The following is a 21,454-nucleotide window of genomic DNA, read 5'->3' as shown; positions in this document are numbered from 1 at the left end:
CCTCCCCTGCTGCACGAGCAACCCGAATAGCTGACGCGTCACTGAACCGCCTGGGTAGGTCACGTGGGAGGGCAAGGAGAGAAACTACAATTCCCAACTCGCACCGCGGCATAGCGTAGGCGCACGTGGCCTGGGCCGTACCAAGGTTCAGCAGATGGGGGGGGCGTAAGGAGGGGTTGGGCTTGCCCGAATCCTGGGCGACCAGTGTCAACAATGAGGCCTGAGCAGCTGGGGGCAGGAGCGAGCGCGGGGGCAGCGGCGCCTTGAATCCTCGCGTTGTGACGTTACGGCCTCCCGGGCGAGCCTGGCTCCGCGCGGGTCGGGGGGCCAGCCGGCAGCGGCCGCGCGGCTTGGGCACGGGTGCGGGCGCGGTCTGCTGCAGGGCTGGTTACGGGCAGCTGCTGCCCCCTCCTCCTCCCTCCCTCCGGCTGTAAGCGCTTCTCCTTAGCCACTGAGCCCTCTCAGCCCCGTGGCACTTCGTTGCTAGCCCTGAGACCCACCAGCTGTCTTCCTTCTCCAGGCCTCCCTTTTGGGGGCTGCGGTTAGAAAGCTTGATGAGGGCAGGTAGCAGATTGGTTCAGGACAGCCGCCAGGATTTCTTTGGGTGAGAACTTGTCTTGGACCATTAAGGCATATAGATGGGATGGAGTTAGACACGCCACTGTCCAATGCAAGGCGTTCAAAATCTTGGCTAACTCTACCCCACCTATGCAGTTGATCCAAGAAAAGATCTCACCCAGAGAAACCCTTGCCTAATTTCTGGAGTGTCATGGCTACAACATCACTCTTAACGCTGCTGTATCATTTTTCTGGTAGCTGTTTGAAAGCTGCTTCCCTTGGGATGTTTCAGGTGCGCTTCAAGGGAATTGCATTCAAAGGAGACAGAGTTTGCATGCAGTTAACTAGAGGGCAATTAAAGTAGATAGGGGCTGAAACATACCATGTAATTAGGCAGTTGTTGTTGTTGTCATTCATTGAATTGGTATGTGCATAGCAGAAGTTTGATAGGATGTAAGCAACAGAAAACAAATTGGGACTGACAAAGCATTATGCACTTTTATGTAAGTAGGCAGCATTCATATTGGTACAGTATGCTGAAATTCTGGCTTTATCCTGACTAGCCCACTGAAGACCCATTTGTATTTCCTCTAGTCAACCTATGACTTGCTTTATACAGAGTTTTCCTGTAAGTGCAGTAGAAAAGTACCAGTAAGGAGTGCTAATACTTTGGAATGACAGAAATTTGGTACCAAAAATGGTAGGTGTTGTTTTTAATAGTGAAGTCTTTTTGTTTCAGATTTTGATGGTAACTTCATTTGTTAGGCATTTGCAGTTGAAGAAGAGCACAAGAAACATCTGCATTACCTAGTCAAGTGTGCTGTCACACAGAACCAGCCATGCCTACAGAAGGAAAAACCGATATGGAGAGGATTGGCCTCTTCAGTGAAATGGAATATGTTAACATTGGTGATAAATATGCCTCGCATTATATGCGTACGTATGTTTCATTCACTATTCACCAGAAAGGATAAGTTCTAGCATGTCTGTCTTTATACTGATTTTCCAATTTACTATTTTCCTATTGGAGATAACTGTATCTTTTAAGTCTTGTTCTCTGTCTTCCTTGCATAATCTATTTTTAACAGACACGTGTGTTGTAATAAATATAAAACGAAGGAAAAACTGGCAAAACTGAAAAAAATGTAGTTTAATAACAATATTGGTTGCAGGACTGTTCTTTAAGTTACCTATACATTATAATACTGAAATTACAAGGGTGTATGTCCTTACCAGCTGATGTGGAGTAACTCTTGCCCCAGTGACTCCTCCCCTTGTTTGTGATAGCTGTGGGAAGTTCCAATGGCTTTTCCCCAATACATTGGGATACAGGGTGGTGGCACTGATAGTTCAGCGGCTCCTTGTATGCTGATATTGCAAGTGGACTTATTTTACATTAGCAAATGTTATTATTTGCATCAGCACTAATTTAGTTTGTACAGTATTGGGTCATTCTTTCCCTTACAAATGTCAGTTTGCTGAGACTGCCAACCTCCAGGGCTTGCATGTTCAAAAATAATGCGTCTTTTTTTTATATTGGTAAACCCTGATGAGTCAGAATACAATTAATAGCTGTGAGTTTTGAGCTATGTAGACATATCTTTATAACATTTGGTAACCAGGCTGCCAGTTGCAATTTAAGAAACCTCCAAGATACACCAGATAAAGCAGGGCTGTCCAGCTTCAATATGGTTGAGGGCTGCATGTGGCATCTGTGTACAGTCTCCAGGCCACATGCCATGTGGGTCATAAACTGTGGGGACAGGTGTCAGCAACCCTTCCCTGGCTGTGTGGGAAGCGCCAGAACCACACAGCACTCCTTGGGCCCTCCCTGGCTGCGCAGGGGCCTCCAGTTGGACAGCCCTGAGGTACAGCTAATACCTATATTACTTTACATTGTAGGATATAAAATAAGTGTGTGTGTGTGCATGCATGCATGTTCTTCCTCTTTCTCTCATATATACATAGTATATATAGAGAGAGAGTGAGAGAGAGCACAGACATGGGTGCACACCCATAGTATTTTAATATTTCTGAGTTACAGCCTTATTTCTGAAATCAATAATTTATGAAATTAAGACCCTTTAAATCATTTGTACATTATACTTATAGAAAATAAAAAGTTAGTTTGCTATTTTTTGAAAGTAGCTCATTGTAAATTGTCTACAGTATTTAGAGTGTCCTATTGGAGATGTTAAAAATGGGTAGTATTTTTATTAACGTGCAGTTTTCAGCAGAAACTTATTTTGTAAGATTATACTCTCAGTAGTTTAAATTGGGGATTACGTTTTATTTCTCTGTTCTGATTTGACCTATGTAGATGAGAGAGAATGTTTTAAAATTTATGGCTGTTTCTTTCCTTACTATGTTTGTTCAGTAGAGTTAATCATGAATACTCAAAGTATTACTTGTGATGGTAAAAGGTAACATTTGACATTTAGTATAATTCTGCTCTTTTGAAGTGATGTTAATACAAAATAGTTATGGCCTCCCCTGAAAAGTAGTAATTCCAAAAGGTTTTTTTGTGTTCTGGACGTGTTCTCTAGAAACTTGACTGAGTAGCTTTCTGTCACTACCAACTTACCCATAGGATTTACAGGTGAAAAATTCTGTATTGCAGTATCAGTTCTTTTGATCCATCGAGATGCACAGTGTTTCTATTTAGAACATTTCATTTTTAAATGATAACTGAAAAAGTGTATAGTTGAGTTGATATTTATGATCCCTTCTTGTCTTTAAAGGTCCGTTTAATGAAGCTGCAAGCAAGAACAGGCAGATATTACCTGGAGGCAGCAAAATGTTATCAGCTCTTCAGGCAGGTTATTTTGAGCCCCAGTTTGTGAGGGTTTTTGAAGGTGAAGCCTATTCAAACCCTGTTCAGCTAAGGAGACAATATAGATTGGCAGAATCAAAGAAAAATTTGGGCAAAGCTTTTCTTCCCAGTAATGGAGACAAATTGCCGTAAGTGATAGAAAAGGATTTTAAAAATCTTTTATTTCTTCCTACATCAAACACATTTTTTATGAAATTCCCTATTAAAACTTTTAATGACAGTAGAGTATCATTTTTATGGGCAGTTATCTAGAATACATTGGAAAGAAGAAACATTAAAACACAGTATTGGGACATTAAAGTTCTGTGGTAGAACGTTATATGAAGCCAGCAGTACTGCTGTGCAGTTTTACATCCTGGGGAAGGGGACTGACAGAATCAGCTTCCTTGAAGTTTTCTATCTTAACTGGAAGATTTCCAGTACCATAGAATTTTTAAACACATTACATATAAATATATAATAGGTCTTATCATGATTAGTCTTTACTGTGTATGATGTTTTGATGAAAACATTGATTTCTCTGAGCAAAGAGCCCCTCTGAAACTTCACACAATTGAAGTTGAGGGAAGGATCAGGTGCATGTAGAAAGCAATTTGTGAAAAGAAACCTGTTTTCATGCATCTTTATGTATGTATGCACCTATGCTCAGGAGTTTTCCTGCATTCTGGTATTTTTATTTGTAATAAAAATAAAGATGGGTAAGAAAAAGGGTTATTTAGATTTAATAAATATGTTAGATATTTTGATCTTTTAAAAAAAACCAAGGATTGTCCTACAGCTATATTTAAAAGTATGGACCAAACTCTGACAGAATTTTGAAATAACACATAATGTCCCCCCACCCATATTGTGTGCTCCAAATACCCACTGTTCCAGATACCCATTAGTACAAAAGCAGCACTGAGTGCCCATGACCTAGATGGAACTTAGTGCCACAAGGAGCCTATATGCACTTTATTCTTACTAGCATTAGAAATTATCTTTGAGGCTGAGCTGTTTGTGAAAGACATTACAAAGTCAATAAGTATATGCAGAATACTAGGGGTGCAATGATAGAGATTTTTTGGGCTGATACTGATGGGCGATTTTTAGTGAGCCATATTGGCCAATACTGATCCAATTCCGATATGCAGCCAGGCAGAATAGAAAGTGGCATCCAGCTGGTAAGTCTGCTGTGGGGAAAGGGCTGAGGGGAGAGGGAAGGACATGGGAGGTGCAGATTGAGGCCCCTGTGGTGAGGGAGGGAGAAGGGCTGGGGCAGGGGCAGGTGCTGCCCAGCTGGGGTGGAGCACAGGATGGAGTTGCAGGGGAGGTGTGCATCTCCTGCGGGGAGTGTGTGGCTCCACATCTGTGTGCAGGGCAATGGTGGGTTGCTGCTGCAGGCTGGGACTGGGGTAATGCTGAGCTCTTCCTGGTGGTGGGGGTCGGACTGGGCTGTGCTTGGGGCAGGTGGTGGCACTGGAAGGTGGTTATGGGGGGGTGCAGCCACCCCCAAATTTGCTGTAGCCCCTGTTCCCAGCACTGCTGCTGCCCACCCCCAGCACAGCCTGGCCCAGCCCCCCACCAGAAAGAGTCTGGTTCCGCCCCAGCCCCAGCCTGCAGTGGCAGCCCGCCCTTGTCCCACGCGCAGATCCGGGGACACACGTCCTCATGCTGTCCCGGGGTGTATGCAGCAGCAGGAGCTGCCCACTGCCCTGCACCCCTGGATGAGCCACTCATAGCCCCATCCCATGCCCCACCCCAGCTGTGCAGCGCCTGCCCCTGCCCCAGCCCCACACCTTCCCTCATTAGTGGGGCCTTGATCTGCCCCCCAGCATCCCTTCCCTTCCCCCATGCCTTTTCCCTCACAACAGACTTGCTCTCCATGCTGCTGAGCTGTGCTCCTTGCCATCTGTGTGCTGCGCTGTTGCTGTGCGCATGCATGGGACAATTATCAGCCCCATCAGCCATAAAAAGCCAATTGCCTATACTGGTTCTTTGGGTGAATCTGATATCTTTATTAGACCAATAACATTAAATATTAATTATTAATATTAATTATAAATATTAATATTAAATATTTGGAAAACAATTATTAAGCAAGCTTTCAGGTTCAAAAACCCTTCATCAGGCTAAAGAAGTTTCAGCAGTCCAGGAAGAGCACACACCAACTGCTGAAACTTCCTTAGCCTGACAAAGGGTTTTTGAACCCGAAAGCCTTCTTAATAATTGTTTTCCAACTATTTAAGTTGGTCCAATAAAAGATATCAGATTTACCCAAGGAACCTTGTCTGCCTATGTCCTTAGACCAACACAGCTACAACCTACACCCCAATTGCCAATACTGTCACTTTTCTTCGTATATGTGTCAATCCGATATGGGACCACTGTATTAATGCACCTTTACAGAATATCATATTTTCTCACATACAAGACACGCTTTTTTGTTAAAAAACTGCTGCTGGAAATTGTAGTGTGCATTACATGTGAGAAGTACAGTAAAAACGGTTTCTGCACATAACTCACAGAGTCACTGTTTCTGCACAGTTTCTGCACATGACTCACAGAACACTGAGCAGGCTCTGCTTCCTAGCTGCTGTAATTCAGTTACTACAAGGAAAGGTCTTTTTTCCTTCTTTCTACCTTTCAAAAACAAGGTATGTATTATATCTCAGGCATGTTGTTTGTGAGAAAATATGGTAATATAATGCCAGGTGTGCCTTTGCTCTTTACATATTGCAAATGAATTGCCCTGAGCCTGGGATTGAACAGCCAATACCTTTAAGGATGCTCCAGTTTCTGCTTCCACATTTGTAGTGCCTTCTGGATATCCTGGTTCGTAGTTTTATTTAGTTTATATTCTGTCACCAGCAGGTTAGAGGTCCCTCGTGAAACCATTTCACTTGGGGTTCTTTTGTAATTTGTCAGTCACAGATTTATTGCAGCAGGTTTTGCTTCCCTTGTGCTGTTTCAGGGCCAAGGTGGAGCAGGCAAAGCCTTATGGAATAGCTTCTGAAGTATGCACATTATATTAATCTAGAATTCTCCCACTCTGCCGGCTATGGTGTGCTATTCCTTTTTCTAGACCAAAGGGATACCCTCTGCATCCTATGATGATCATTATGTTCATATAGGTATTTGGGTAACTGTGAGAGTGTCTACACATGCATTTATGCCGGCTTAAATTTACTGTACAGTAAGCGGGAATAGGCCAGCATCTACACATGCAGGCATCCTGGGACTAAATTTAGTCCCAGATTAAAGCACCTTGCCATGTGCCCCTGTGGCCACTGGCTACATATCTGCCAGCTCTTGGGACTAACTAAAGTTGAAGCCAGGAGAGGCAGCCAGCTAGGAGCCCTGGGGCTAGGATCAGTCCGACCCCCTCGTGGCTGGGCAGACCCAGCAGAGAGGCCCCCTCAGTTACTGCATAGTAACAGGTCTACACATGTATTACTGCGCAGTAACTAATCAGGCATAAATTTGATACCTGCATGATCCTTGGCTTCCCCACATTGGAGAGAGAAATATTTGCACTAAATTATGAACTCCATTTCGTATTGTGTTTTGAACACATTTAGACCAACTATCACATGTAAGAAGGAATGCAGGAGAAAGGGTCAAAGAAGTTCTATGCAGCCTGATACACAGCCAAACTGGATGCAAAGTAGGAGTGAGATCAGGCTAGAAAGGCTGTGCCTTAGGACTTATGTTTGTTTTTAAAAAAATCAACACTCCAGTGGTTTCATGAGTAAAGTGTCTGGAATTCAGTTCCTTTGCTAGGCCTGTGTTCCTTGCTTTTTTGCTGCGTTGTCTGCAAAAGGGGCAAGTCTAAAAGCCCAGAGTGCTCACAGTCTTGGTGAACTGACTGGACACTTGCAAGGTCTGAGATACTGGTTTCAGGGTCTGAGACATTTAGATGGTAGAATGCCATGTCCTAGGCAAAGGTTCATATAGACGTATGAGTTGGTGAGTGTTAGCTAGAAACTCAGAGCTAGAAGCGGTGATTAGCTTCTCTTTTCTGAGGGTCAACTGGCTTGGAAGCATGTGGGACTTAGCAGTTGCATCTCCTGTGCCTGTGCAGATAGGGACTGAGCTAAACTATACTAGCCTAACTAGGATCAAGTCCTCAGCCAGTTTGATAGAGCTATGCTGATTTGTTAGCTAAGGGCTGATCAATAGAAAATTTTGGATTGGGGTTATATTATAAGTGTATCATATAACTTGCAAATATACGAAGATGAGCAAGTAGTCAACCTCTGGCTCATGGAGCCATGTCATCCATTCCCAGGACTCACCCTAGGTCTGGAAATTTGGCGGTGTGGGAGTAATGGTAGTGTTAAGTGCTGCTCCCTTACTCCCAAATTTCCATGCCTACGGGGAGCTCTGGAGGGCCAATAAAGTGGTGCTACATGCAAGATTGGTCTAGTACATAGATTTGCTTTGCAGCTGGATTCAGGTGCAGGGGACTTACCCGCGTATGATTGCATCTAGGCATGCAGGTTTGGGCCAGCACATCAGATCTCACCCGTGAAGCAATCACCATGTGGGATCTGACTCATAGGCTGACCCCGCATGAAACGGCCTATGAGCTGACCCTGCATATGGGATCTGGCCCACAAACCAGCCCCAATCCACTCTTCAAGCTTGTGAGACTGGAAGGTTGAGCACCACTGTTTAAGACCATTTGATTTCAGTATGAGCAAATTAAACTTCCTGTAAGACTTCTGATTTTTTTTGTGTGTGTGTTTAAATCTGTAGTTTAAATACCATATTAGTTGGGATTAGGTTTTTGTTAAAACCTGTGTTAGATGTTTTCTCTTCATCCTACATGGAACTATTTGTGGGTGGACAGAGATAGATGCAACAATTATATGAGATGAAAAAGGGGGAGGGTGGAGGGCTTACTGTGGGTCAGCTGAATCCACTGTAACTATTTCACCTCTGCTATGTCATTTGGAAAGTTGAAGCTAAACTACAAAAATTTATCATCTGCTTCATTCAGGGGTAACTTGCTTGGTTTAGTTTATCACAGGGTAGGAGCAGACAGACAAAGCAGTTACTACAGATTGGCAGACATGCTTGTGTTCCTTGCCTCCTCCTAGAAGATAGATAATTGTTCATTGGTTTGAGCCCTATAACACTCTTTCAAAAGGTAACTTTAGGAGGCCAAATTCAAAATGAGTATTTATGGTGTGTGGGGGGGTAAATGACATGCAAGATAATGAGAGAGGTTTTTTCACTTTTTAAAAATAATTCCAAATTTTCTTCCTCTAAAAGCAAAATCCTAAATGTTTGCTATTGCCTTTGATTATAGGTAGTGCCTTTCACTAGTTTGGGGAGTGTTGGGGGAAGCGTATATGTATTAAGATATGTTTTTATAAGTTTATAAGAACACACATGGCTGAATGAACTGTTGTAAAACATGCATCAAAGCCTACAGGCTCTTTGGCAAAATGCATCTTAGGGACATGTATAGCTGAACTTAATTCCTTGCAGACTTCCTCATGCAAGCTTGACAGCATTCTTCTGAATGGGTAGCTGGCCCTGGGGATACCTTGAAAACTTTTGGAACAAACTGGATTAGGAAATTCAAAGACAAAAACAGAGTAACAACTGTAGATGTCTAACAAGGAAAATCTTACAAAACAAATCTGACATTAAAAAAATGAAAACAAGGTTAGGTTAAAATTAACAATCCAACAGCCAAGACCTGCTAAGTGTGGACATTTATTATTAAGTTACCTCAAAACTTTAACTCTGTCCGCGTTTACTTCTTTTGTATGCTTCTGCCACACTACACACTAAATCAGCATTGTACATGCAAAATGCACAATTTATTTGCAAGATTTATTTGCTTATTTTTCACTTACTATAATTGCCTCATTTTCAAGCCAGAAAATACAAAATATTTGCTAATTATTTATGAAGTATAAATATTAATTTAATTAGGTATTTATTTTATATTTCAGATGTGGACTGGGTAGCTATTTTGGAACCATAGGAGGTCCATTTCCATATTTCAGTGCTCAGCTAAAAGCCATAGAGAGATATGTTCCTCCTGGAAAGAATTTGTACACAAATCCTGGAAAGAAAGGGACTGGATATGGGTAAAACATTCAATATTACTTCCAGAATGGTATTTCATTAACTATTTCATAGTATTTAAAACCTTTGAAGCTTTTGAGCTATGAGATCCTCATTACTAATTTTCTTCATACAGATATCCAAATCTTACTATAGGTAAACAGTATCCGCACTCAGCTGACGTATATGAAATAGGAAGGATAAATGCAAAGGTAAAATTACTTTGTGTCTTTCTTTAATTGTTATTTGCAAATCCCAAGGGATTGCTTTTTATCAAAAAGTGAACGGTATTTATTTATTTGCAAACCAGACCCCAGATAATTGGCTTTATTTTTTTTTTAAATTTCACTAGGAATATGATTGTTTTCCTTTCCCTTTTTATTATCAGGAAACATTCCAGCGTGTGTCCTATCACTCAATTTGAGCCAAAACACCTAATTTAGGGAGACACAAATTAGTTTTTATTAGTATTATGGTACCCAGGCTTGGATCAAAACCTTGCTTCTTTCAAACTTTCTGCAATGCTAGTAAAACACAAAAGGGAAGTGCCATGAATGGATTTGAATCTGAGGCATCTGCCAGACCTTGAAAGATAAACACTGCGTGCTAGTCCCTTGGAGAAGCCCAAGAATCAGTAAAGGGCCTCATCCTCTTGTACTAGATAGGGTTGCTGTGATGGTCCAGGGAATGTGAGAAGCAGTATTTGCTTGCTAATATCTCTTGCTGAACCAGCTATGGGACCTGAGAGGTGACTTTTTATGACTAAAAGCTTGTGTAATATCTCCAGCAATCTAATAAAAGGTATTAGTAAAAATCTTGCTTCTTGCTCATCCTTTTGGGTTATTAGTATGGCATCACTTGAAAGCTCTAAAATTGATTGAAAGATGTGTGACATCTAATAGATAGCTGCCCTTCCTCTAATTATGACCTTGCTTCATGAAACCTGTATAACTGCATTACCAGTATGGACGTGGGTAGAGATTATGTGCAGCCCTTTGGTGAGGTTGCCTGGTGGTTGGCTTTGCAAGCAGGACAGATAGGCCACACAGTGTAGAAAAATCTTAAGTACTCCATTGTTCCATAGCATGTTTTATGCTTACTGGGTTGTGCCATTATGAATTATAGTGAACCCTCTGATTTGTGAAAACCACTGCAAACCATTAGCGGAGGAAGCTATAGCAAGTGTTCTTCAAGACTAAATTTAAATTTATTTTTTTTCCTGAGGAAAATAGCGAGAGTAAAATCATTATTTATGTTACAGAAAGCCCATGAAGTACATCAGAATTTAGTTAAAGGAGGGCCTTTCAAGCTCAGTCTCTGTCCGCGGGAGTATTTTGATGTGAATCCATATCACGATGACAAACCTTTGCCCCCAGTTAAGAAGCCACCCCCAGAAAAGCCAATTGCATCACCCTTTAAACCAAGTTCTCCTTCTAAAAAGGTGAGTTTATTCTCCACCTACTATTCTACTATAAGCACAATACAGAAATCCAAATATTTCATGCTGTTCACATAAAAAGTTTTGCTCGTAATACATAGAAGATGCGAAGCAACTTCTTGGTCTTTTATTGCAAATGCTTTTATGTAGTGAGAGGCAAGGATTTCTTAGGGTGGTATCTTTTATTGGACTAACTGCATAGTTGGGATAGAATTAGACAAGCTTTTGAATGCAAGCCATTCATTTAAGTTGATCCTCTTTGAAGTGGGTTAGGTGAAGATGGTGTTTAAGTGAGGAATGTGCATATTCTTTATATAGTGAGGTATGTATATATTCCTCATATATGCAAGGTATGATGGGTATACTGTATCAGCTATAATTCCAATTTATGAAGCAATGAAAACCAGTTTGATCTTACACAGATACAGAAGCTACTAATAACCGTTTTCCAAACAAAAGATTAAAAATGAAGGGCTATATGATAGAACGAAGCAAAATTTCCACAACTGAAAGAATGTTACTGAAATTCAAAAGCAAATTACATCTTTGTGTTCCACAGGCAGTAAAAATCAAGTATAAATGGTCTTACTCCTATATATTTATACTTTTTTTTTTCTTTCTGCAGTGGTATATACCTTGAGCCCAGTTTACCCCTGTTTAAGCGTCATTGCAATTTGTGCTAGTGCAGGGGTGGGCAATTATTTCAGCTGGCAGGCAACTTTATGAGTTAGTTAGCTGTCAGGGGCTGCAAACAACATCTTTCAGGAGATATCATTTTAACAAATTTTAGTTAAAAAACAAATCACATATGAAGAATCAAACATCTACTATAACATATTTTAATTTCAATAAATATTTTTGTCCTGATTTGTTTTTTGAATAGTATATATAGAAGCAATTGCATAATAGATCAAAATAAAGTATTGCTTTTTTATGGGATATGTGGGGAGCGGTGTGGGGGGTTAGTGCGTTGGGGGATATGGAAGGGGAGCACTGCAGGGACAGCTGCGGGCCAGATGCAATCAATAGGCCCACAGGCCATATTTTGTCCAGCCGTGTGCTAGGGACTTGTTTGACATAGAGGGCTATTGGCCATTAATGGTTTCAAACAGCTTCCAAAACTAGGTGGCTGGGCAAAATTTACAAACACTGACTTAACATGGGAAATTTTAGTTAAAACGGCAATTTCTATAGTATTAGAGGGAGGACTTATACAAACAAGCCAGTGGTGTTTCTTGTCTTGCTGTGGGCATTGTTAGATAACTTGAGATGATGATAATGTTTGAGCTTTGCGATATGCTGCATTTTCTACTATTTATATCACAAGCAAGGTTGTACTGCTTCAAACCAGTAGTGACTTCTGAGTTTTCATCTTTACCACAATCTAACCACACATTTTAATGTTTTTGTTTTTTTTCAATTCTCTTTCTATATTTAAGATTCTTTACTCATAATCCAGGTTAAATAAACATTTGTCTGTGACAGTCTGACACAATACTACCTTGAAGAATCCGTTAGGACCAGATAGCCTCTGAAAGGCCTCTGCAGCTCTATTTTTCCATGATTTTCTATGATTATCTAAACATTTTTTAAGTTATAGCTTGACTTCAAGCACCTGTGGTGCATATTTATCTTACATTTACTCAGTTGGATGTGATCTGCCAGGCAATGTTCTGTGTGACCTCGTATTTTAAAAAAACATTAATTATAACAATTACTTTAGAATCTAACACTTGGAAACTTTTTTCTTTTTTTAACACAGCCAGGTGGCATGAAAGCTGGCACGTTTGATCCTTATCCTTCCCATTCTGCTGACCCCTATGTCATCAAACGTTCTAAGGCCATCACAACCAATAAAGAAGGACAGATTTTTCACCCTTCTCCTGGACCAAAAAGCAGACCAGTTACGAGTATAATGGCTTTAAATATAACAAGGTTTGTGTTTGACATGTATGTTGATATTTAATGCTTATTGTCAAGCAACAGCAAAACAATTCACTACTACATAAAATAGTTTGGTTGCCTGTTTTTAAATTATTACACTAAATACATGTAAACAACTTTTTTCTCTCTCTTCTAACCAATGGGCTAATGACAAAAGGATAGGAGACCTACAGAGGAAATTAATTTCAGGATTTATTCCTTGTATCTTTGATATGCGCAGATTAATTTTAAAATGAAATATATACCCCACTGGCCTTAAGAATGATACAGTATATATGCCACTGACCTAATGATTTTGACTTTTTTTTACATTCCCTGCTATATATAGTGTATGGAAAACCCAGGAAGTGTCTTACTAAAACCAGACTTGTGTTTTTACTAATTTTGTGTAATAGAATTGGCTCCCTCTGGTGGCCAAGATGCTACCTGTAGTAATAGTAGCTAAGCAAAGTCTGTGCGGTTTAGAACATAGATAGATTTTAGGATCTGGTAGTTACTAGGTTAAGAGTGCTTTACTTTTCAACATTAACACTCCTTTAGCAGTGTTTATGTATACCTATATATGGGTACACCCCACTCAGTGTACCTGTGGATGTATCCTTTTTTTTTTCTTTTAATTTAGGGCTTTTTATATTTGGAATTAATTTTGTCTCCTAATTCTTATTTTCCAAAATTTCAGGAGCAGTTACAGTACACTGGGGGGACAAAATTAGATTGTATCCTTTATATTTTTTTCTTTAAGAAAAGATTTTCAACTGCAGACCTATAACAATAGACACAAACCACTGAACTGCACATAGAGTTATAGCTTTTGCATACTTAGTGGAATCTGAAAGATGTGCACATCTTACCTGCTTATCATTTAAGAACTTGACACAAAGGACTCTGCGTCAGATCTGTTGTTTAGATTTTTTTTTTAAACTACATGCTGAAAGCATATAATCTCTTGCTCCTCAGCACTGTTCTGATTACCATCTTTTACTACTATGTGGCTGGTTGCTGTAGTTAAGCAGCATTTTTATGGTTACAGAGCTAAATTTAAAGTTTTGATTTGTACTGGCAAGGCCAAACTATAAGCCATTTGTTGCTCCATATTATCTGTTAGTCACTGAAATTAAGGGCTTAGCTGAGTGTATTTTAGGGCCACACAAATGTTGATTGGTGTTAGTGCTAGCTTGGAGTTTGAAGCAGTCAGACCCTTAGTCTAGAAGTCTTCTCTGGCTGTCCCCTACCTGCATGGCTGTAACTTGGTCACTAGAAGCCTGGTAAGCAGGGGCAGGACTAGGAGCTGTACTTGTGAGTTGCCGCTACAGAGCTGGTGAGCTAGAACAGGCTGCTATCCCAGTTCATGCTGCTATCCCTGTTTATGAAGGTATGAGTAGGTGGGGGGAGGAGGGGCAGGAGGGTGTATGAGCATGGGCGACTGGTGCCTCCTGAGTTGGGGGGGGTCACATGCCCCCTAGTGGCAAGTCAGCCGATCTCATTGACTGGGGGGGTGCCCCCATGGCCAATCCTGCCAACCCAGAAGTGCCAGCAGCACTTCTCCTGGAGCCCCCATTCCCTGGCTGGTGCTCACAAGGGGAGCACCCTGCCCATCGCCTAAGTGAGGAGTGCTGGCTGTCAGGGGGTGCACCAGCACTCTCAGGGAGTGCACGTGCACTCCTGTGTACCCCTACGCATTGCCACTGTATATGAGAGATCCTGGGATATTGGAGGACTTTTGACTTGGATGGACACATTTTAATGGAACAGGAACTGGGTAGTGCAGATCAGAGATAATCCTGCCCTGTAGTGGCATAACTTTGAGCCGTTAACACGTAGGGGGTGCACATGGGTGCATGTGTACCCCCTGAGATTGGCCATGCACCCCCTGGAAGTGCCAGGCATGAAACTGGAAGTGCCAAAGGAAGTGCACTTCTGGTGTCACTGGTTTCACCGCTGGTGGCGATTCTGAGCTTGGCAGTCGGCTGCTGCGCCCCCAGACTCAGGAGGCACCATTTGCCCTTGCTTTGAGTTGCATAACAAGTGTTTAAAACCACTTTAAGGTGTTGATGTGTGGACAATCCAGGGGTTAAAAGCCCCAGGAGCCACCCAAAATAAGCAAGTAGTAAGGACCATAGTAAAAAAAAACATACTGTTTTAGCTGTACCAATATAGTTCAAATGGTAGAACATCCCTAAATGTCTACTCAGTTATATAGGTGCCTCGATACCAAACCACCTATATACCGAAAGTAGAAACAGGAATAAGATATACTGGCATAAGGCATCTTTGTAATTAATAGTGTGTTTACAGTAGAACTTGTACCAGTATACTTACTTATAACTAATTCATGTTTCCAAGTGAAACTTACTTATTGATATAAAAAATGTGTGTGCAAACTAGGCCTTAAATTTGAAAGGGGGGATAACTGGTAGTGACATGCCAGTAACTGCAGTAAGAGCAGTCATGATTTGAATCATTTTGTATACCGAAATTGACCGAATGGATTCACAAATCTGTGATAAGCCCTGCAGAGGAAAATGGAAAGCAGTATTTTTCAGACCTCCCCCCACCCCATGACATCCCTTTTAAGGAATTCCTTAGGATTTTAAACAATCAAATTTTAGTTTGCCTCAATGTGATTTCTCGAGTTGTATTGGATAAGTCTATTGAACCGAATGTATTTTAAACATGGAAGTCATAACTCATGATCTTTAAGAAATGTGATGAATACTTTTTTCCAGAACATCTACTTTTACAATGCTTTACAGCACTTCACAATTTTTATTCTCTGCAAAACTTATATGCTAATATTCAGACCATGGTCCGATATCCTAGAATGCTTGTAATCATGTAGGATCCTGCTGAAATAAAAAGGATTTTGCATATAGGACCCTTGCTATAGTAGATGCAACTGGAGGACTAGTTTGTTTTGTTTAAAAAAAGTTCTCTCTACAACTCAAACTCATATTTTGCACAGTGATATTTGACACATTGTTTTTACTCCAATTCAAGATGACCCTCAATAGTTAGCTTCTATTAGATTTATAAATTTGTTATAATTTTCCATGTATAGTGTATAAATATTGGAGGATCATCTTAAATTTTCTTCCCACAGTGCTACAGCAGGAAGAGCAGTGGGAGGGGGGCAGACAATAGCAGGGGAAGCAGAGGAGAGGCAGTAGGGAGGGTGAGGGAAGGGGTTGGGGGGCAGGCAGTGGGAGGGCAGTGAACAGTCAGATGGTAGGGGGTCAGGGAGTGGGATGGGAAAGGGGCAGGTTGAGGGGAGAGGGGCAGAGAAGAGACAACAGGGTAGGTAGGGGGGAAGAGGTGGGGGTGGGTGGGTCACAGTTGTAACTCAGGCCACAGCCCTGGGATAGGGCCAGATCCAGAGCCCCTTTCCTTTTCTACCCGCTACCCCCTGCTGCCTCATTCTCAAATCCATTCAAGAGACATTTTTCCACATATTAAATGGGGGGGAGAAAACTTTGTCAAGCAAATATGGTAAATCTAATGGAAACTTCTTTTCACTTGACTCATTTCAGATCATTAAACATAATGAACTACAAGACTGCGCATCTGACATAATATTAGCTCCCAGCAGCATGATTAAGAACACCCTTCTAAGACTAAACTGTAACAATTCAGTAATTAATGAATATATGAAGTAAATAAAAGTTTTGTGGAAGATGGAATTCAGTCAAATAAGGCAACACAGCGTTTACCTGCATCTTGTTTGAGGCTATATTTTATAAATTTATAAACAAAAATGCATATGTTATTTACAGATGTTTATAAAGTCTGTAAGGAAGTTATTTTGATATAAATTAAGATCTCTGGATGATATAGTTTGCTTATATTGTTGGGACAATTTGTATATGTAATACATTTTTAGTGTGTATCCTTTAGATGTTACATTTGATCCACTTCATGATGGTGGCAACCAGAACCAGACATTGCCTTTTCTGAAGTAATCGTCAGTATATTAACCAAGGAGAAGAACTATTATTCAAGGTGAAGATAAGGTCAACATTTTCCTTTAGAAATAATGAAGTTTGATGTGTATCTTAAGGATGCCAAAACGTATTATTTGATTTGTTGCATTTTGATTGCAAAGCAATGAAAATGGTTCAGGGGCTGTGGCACATGACTTCTGAGGAGAGGCCAAGGGAACCGGGCTTATTTAGTCTTGCAGAAAAGAAGACTCAGAGAGGATTTGATAGTAGCCTTCAACTACCTGAAGGGTGGGTCCAGAGAGGATAGAGCTACACTTTTCTCAGTCGTGGCAGATGACAGAACAAGGAGCAACAGTCTCAAGTTGCAGCAAAGGAGATTTAAGTTGAATATTAGGAAATACTTTCTCACTAGGAGGGCAGTAAAGCACTGGAACAGGATACCCAGGGTGGTTATGAAATCTTCATCCTTGGAGGTTTTTAAGACCCGGGTAGAAAAAGCTTTGGCTGGGATGGTCTAGTTGGGGATGGTCTTGTTTTGAGCAAGGGGTTGGACTAGATGACTTCTTGAGGTCCCTTCCAACCCTAATAGTCTATGATTCTGTGATTATCTTCAGAAATATCTGGATATATCCTCAATTAAGACAGCTTTCTCAAAAAGATCACCCACTGTTCGAAAAGGGATTGAGACCACAAACTTTTCTTAGTAAAGACTGCCAGTAGGTCCATTAATCAGTAGTTCACGTTGTTCTTCTTGGGCTCCTGAGGGCATGAAGTTCTGTCATCTTCATGAAGAATCTAATGTGCCTTTAAAAATAGCTCTTCTAATCTAGGATCTTGAGTACAAATACAAACCATAACTCCCATCCTAAAATAGAAAGGCAGTTAGCTGTGCTAGTCTGAAATTAGGGAGAAGACAGGGCAGGGTTATATAACCCCCCTCTGCCCTGACTTCTCCCATCTAATTAGTTCTTTATCTAGCACTTGTATGAAGTTGAAAGTATTCAGAGCAGCATTTTGGTATATCGAGGTTAAATTAGTATAAAAATTCGCAAAATGCTCCATTTTGAACATTTAAATATAAAGTAATATTACATTAAGGCAGTGTTTTTGTATCAACTTTTATTAGTGGACTCATTTTAGTACCCATAGAGATTCTAAGAATGTCCTACCACATGGTTTTCACCAACTGATTGTCAACATTTGTACTAATATTCTGACCAAACACCACATTTTTAAATATTTGACAGTATAGAAATGAGAATCAAATTATTGGCAAGCTCTTAAAAAATTCCCATTGAGATCAATAGAGATTTTGTCTCCAAAAGTTACTGCAAAACGCCCCCAGCAGCATATTTTTAAAATGTATTTGGAATATAGTTTTTGTGCTCAACCTTTCTAAAGAGATTTATTTTTCTTTTCTTAAATTCTCTGGTTTTATATTGTGAAATAGGTATTGATGATTGTACTAACTGATGTTTTGGTATCTTTTTCATAATAAATACCAGGGAAAAAAATATATATACACACAATAACTTCTGTGTGTTCTTCATTGCTGAACTCTCTAGATTCAAATTACTAGGTAGCAAAGCAAACTGTGCTGCATTTCTTCTTGCCTGCAGTTCTAAATCTTGACTCCCTGAGTGATTACAGATATAGTACAGCTGAGTGAAATAGTGCTATAATATTTCTTGAGGTCCTTGTGCATCTTCCCTTTTTGTAACTCTTCCTCTTCTAGCTTCTTTTGTATTTCAGCAATCTTTCCATTTTCTAAAAAAGCGGAAACATTGGAGACTGTAAGTTTTCATTAGAGATTAATGTTTAAAAATTCCATTGGACTTTGTCAGTAAAGATCGGTTGTGTGGATCAGCCTCAATTCTAGTCATAAGAGGTATGATACTGATTTCTGCCTAATACTATAAGTTTTCTGTGGGAGAAAATGTGTCTTTGCTTGCCTTTGTATTAGCAGAAAGTAGTTATTTTTTATTGTTATTATAATGGGGCCCAATTATGGTTGGGGTCTTTAGGTGCTACTGGCTTACAGAAAATAATATTTCTATTGCTGATCTTTCCCTTCTTTTCTCTCCATTTTACTGAAATGGTAGAATTTGGAACTTTCTCAGAATCTGCCTTTAAATATGGCTTCATTGTTATCCAGGGTAGATAAGATGAAAGGCACTACAAAGTACAAAAAATAACAGTAAGTAATTTTTTTTTTTTCACCCTCTGACTGAAAACTGATCGCATGTTCATAACACATTTTGGACCAGATTCTGATCCAAGTATCACAAAAAAAAACAAACTGGAGCAATTTCACTGAAGCCAATTAAGTTATTCTATATTTACAACAGTATTAAATAAAAGCAGACCTTCCGCATCAATTAATATATCTTTTAAGGTCTCTTCTGAATTTGGCTTTCCAAGACAGTGGCCTTTTCTATCACTAGCGAAACAAATGGTACTCCTAAGCATGTGGAAATATTTACATCAGAATGGGCAGACTTTATTTGTACAAAAAACATTCTAAAATATACACAGACTACATTTACAGTTGTGCCCAGCAACTCCACTTGATCTTTTGTGCTGTACAACCATGTACTAGAAGAGCCTAACCAACGGGCAGGCAATTATTTTGGGCAGAGGGCTGCTTACTGAGTTTTGGCAAGCCATCGAGGGCTGCATGACAGGCAGCCCAGGGCAGATAAATATTAATTTTCTAAATTTCTTTAGGGGCCCCATGGACTGGATAGAATGGCCTGGCGGGCTGCATCCGGCCCCCCGGCCGCATTTTGCCCACCCCTGGCCTAACACTATGCAACTGTTATAAATGGCCAGGAAAGTATTTCCCAGACAAGAAGATCAACAATGTTTCTCGTGAGGGTTAAGGTACAAAAATGGAGCTGTATAGAAAGGTTTACACAGCGACTGCCTATGCTAAGTCTGGTTCAGTAGCGCTACAGCTTCTCATCTATATGTGAAGCACAGTCACAAATGCTAGAAAAGAGCTGTTATGTGCCTTGATGCTTTATTGAACATTAGGAAGTTACCTCTCATGCCTCTGGCCTGCAAAAGATGTACCCAAATGAGTGTATCTCATCCTACTAAAGCAAATACAAGTCTATAGAAGGGATTCGGGGAACTCCAGTTTGTTGTTTTATTTTTCTTTCATGAAATGATTTGGCAGTAGTGCCTTTGAGGTAGCTAAAATGATCCCTTGAAAAACGCAGTAGAGTGAAAAAGTAAACTACAGTACTGCCTCTGGGGCTACAGAGCCATTATACTAATCGTCATAGATGAAGTATCATATAAGAAACATTTCTGTGACATTCCTCCCTTCCCCAACCCCATAGGATGAGGAGACTATTTCTGTAGTAATGGATTCTACTTTCCTCTCTAATCTCCCTACAAAATTATGTCCCTCTACCTACTTATAGCTACACTAGAAAAATGAGATGTTTTAGCAAATGTCTTAAATCTCCAGTTGTTAATTAAAACATTTGTAAAACAAAGAAAATGTTGATTAAAAGTCTGGGTTAGGTATCATTAACCATAAGAAAGACTGAATGTCTTAATAAAAGATGCATAGTTCAAATTTATGTTATTGGGCGAAATGCCAGAATAACTATGCACATTGTTCTGGACTCTGTTAAGCAGTTAGTCAGATTGAAAAAGCTAACAGTCCCTTCTAGGCTTAAAATCTGTGGGTGAGAACCATAGGTAGCATAAATAGTCATGGCTTCTTTGACTTTACTGGGGCTATAACAATTTACAGCTGCAGCAAATCTCCTTTAGTAAAAATGAAATGCAGCCAGGAGTCTGGCTTTCAAAAAAAAGCATGTGGGAAAATGCTGACTGTAAACAAAAGCTTTAAACAAAAAGGTCACTGTGGTAATGAAATAACCAGACAGTAGAATTTTTAATTATTTTAAAAGAAGGACTGTTTATTACAGTTTCTCTGAATCAAGAGACTGTTGCAGTTTAACTGGAATTGCCTGAAAAAGAAAGACAGTTTTCTTTTTAAAATAGCAATAATTCCTTTCAGGTCATAATTGGGACAAAAATGGGGAATGGCCCTGAAAGCACAATTTATCACTTTAAAGGTCCAGTCTAAGGGTCATTTACATCAAAAGAAAAACTCCCAGGCCTTCAAGATATTTTGGATAATGTCCTCATTGTGGTTCTGTTGTATCAGGAAAAAAAAATGTTGTGTTATGTAGAATGGGTTTTTTTAGAAGCAAGAAATTCTTAAAATTAGAAAAATAAATCTTAAACTGGTTGTAGAACTTACCTGGCCAGAAAACTCAAACAAGTATTCAGATATGTTAATACTTTTAGTCAATAATTTTATCTGAAAAGGTACTTAGGTTCAAAATTGGGTAAATAAAAATAATGATAACAAAAAACCACTAGCCCGGTAAAATGTTATAAAGTATGATGCACACCTCATGGATTATATACCAAAGCTGTACACTTGTAATCAGAAATTTCTTCACAAATTTTCATGGAATATCCATGAATATCCAAGAGGAAATCCAGAAGCAAATCAGTCTCTCCCATTATGTGGGAGGGGATTAAGTTTTGGGGTAACTTTAAATAACACAGATAAAACTGCTGATCTCTTTGCACATGCCAGAGCTCCCTTTCATACTCCCCCTTAAAAAAAAAAAAAAAAAAAAAAAA

At 40.0% G+C, this 21,454-nt stretch overlaps 1 protein-coding gene across 3 annotated transcripts; it reads left to right on the top strand.

Annotated features, from left to right (window-relative positions):
• The first annotated feature begins 174 nt into the window (after positions 1-174).
• Positions 175-16,665, top strand: CUNH4orf47 (chromosome unknown C4orf47 homolog). 3 transcript variants are annotated; one of them, XM_019553409.1, is made up of 8 exons: positions 175-314; positions 1,324-1,494; positions 3,300-3,519; positions 9,343-9,480; positions 9,594-9,669; positions 10,719-10,898; positions 12,658-12,830; positions 16,367-16,665. In XM_019553409.1, exons 2-8 carry the CDS (start codon positions 1,398-1,400, stop codon positions 16,407-16,409), a joined length of 927 nt encoding a protein of 308 aa, XP_019408954.1. In that variant the 5' UTR covers positions 175-314; positions 1,324-1,397; the 3' UTR covers positions 16,410-16,665. The 3 variants fall into 3 exon arrangements, with proteins under 3 accessions (XP_019408954.1, XP_019408956.1, XP_019408955.1); XM_019553411.1 differs by lacking the exon at positions 175-314 and adding an exon at positions 330-604; XM_019553410.1 differs by lacking the exon at positions 175-314 and having other exon boundaries at positions 611-1,494.
• Positions 16,666-21,454: the final 4,789 nt, after the last annotated feature.

The sequence above is a fragment of the Crocodylus porosus genome, unplaced genomic scaffold (assembly GCF_001723895.1).
Source record: "Crocodylus porosus isolate Cpor-Errol unplaced genomic scaffold, CroPor_comp1, whole genome shotgun sequence".
NCBI lineage: Eukaryota > Metazoa > Chordata > Crocodylia > Crocodylidae > Crocodylus > Crocodylus porosus.
Note: the sequence above shows the minus strand (reverse complement) of the source record. Positions and strands in the feature narration are given on the sequence as shown.

Excerpts from the sequence above, each read along its gene's own strand:
- CUNH4orf47 (XM_019553409.1), top strand. The coding sequence starts at position 1,398 with ATGCCTACAGAAGGAAAAACCGATATGGAGAGGATTGGCCTCTTCAGT. Across the intron at positions 1,495-3,299 it reads ATATGCCTCGCATTATATGC|GTCCGTTTAATGAAGCTGCA; the intron begins GTACGTATGTTT and ends TTGTCTTTAAAG. Across the intron at positions 9,481-9,593 it reads AAGAAAGGGACTGGATATGG|ATATCCAAATCTTACTATAG; the intron begins GTAAAACATTCA and ends TTCTTCATACAG.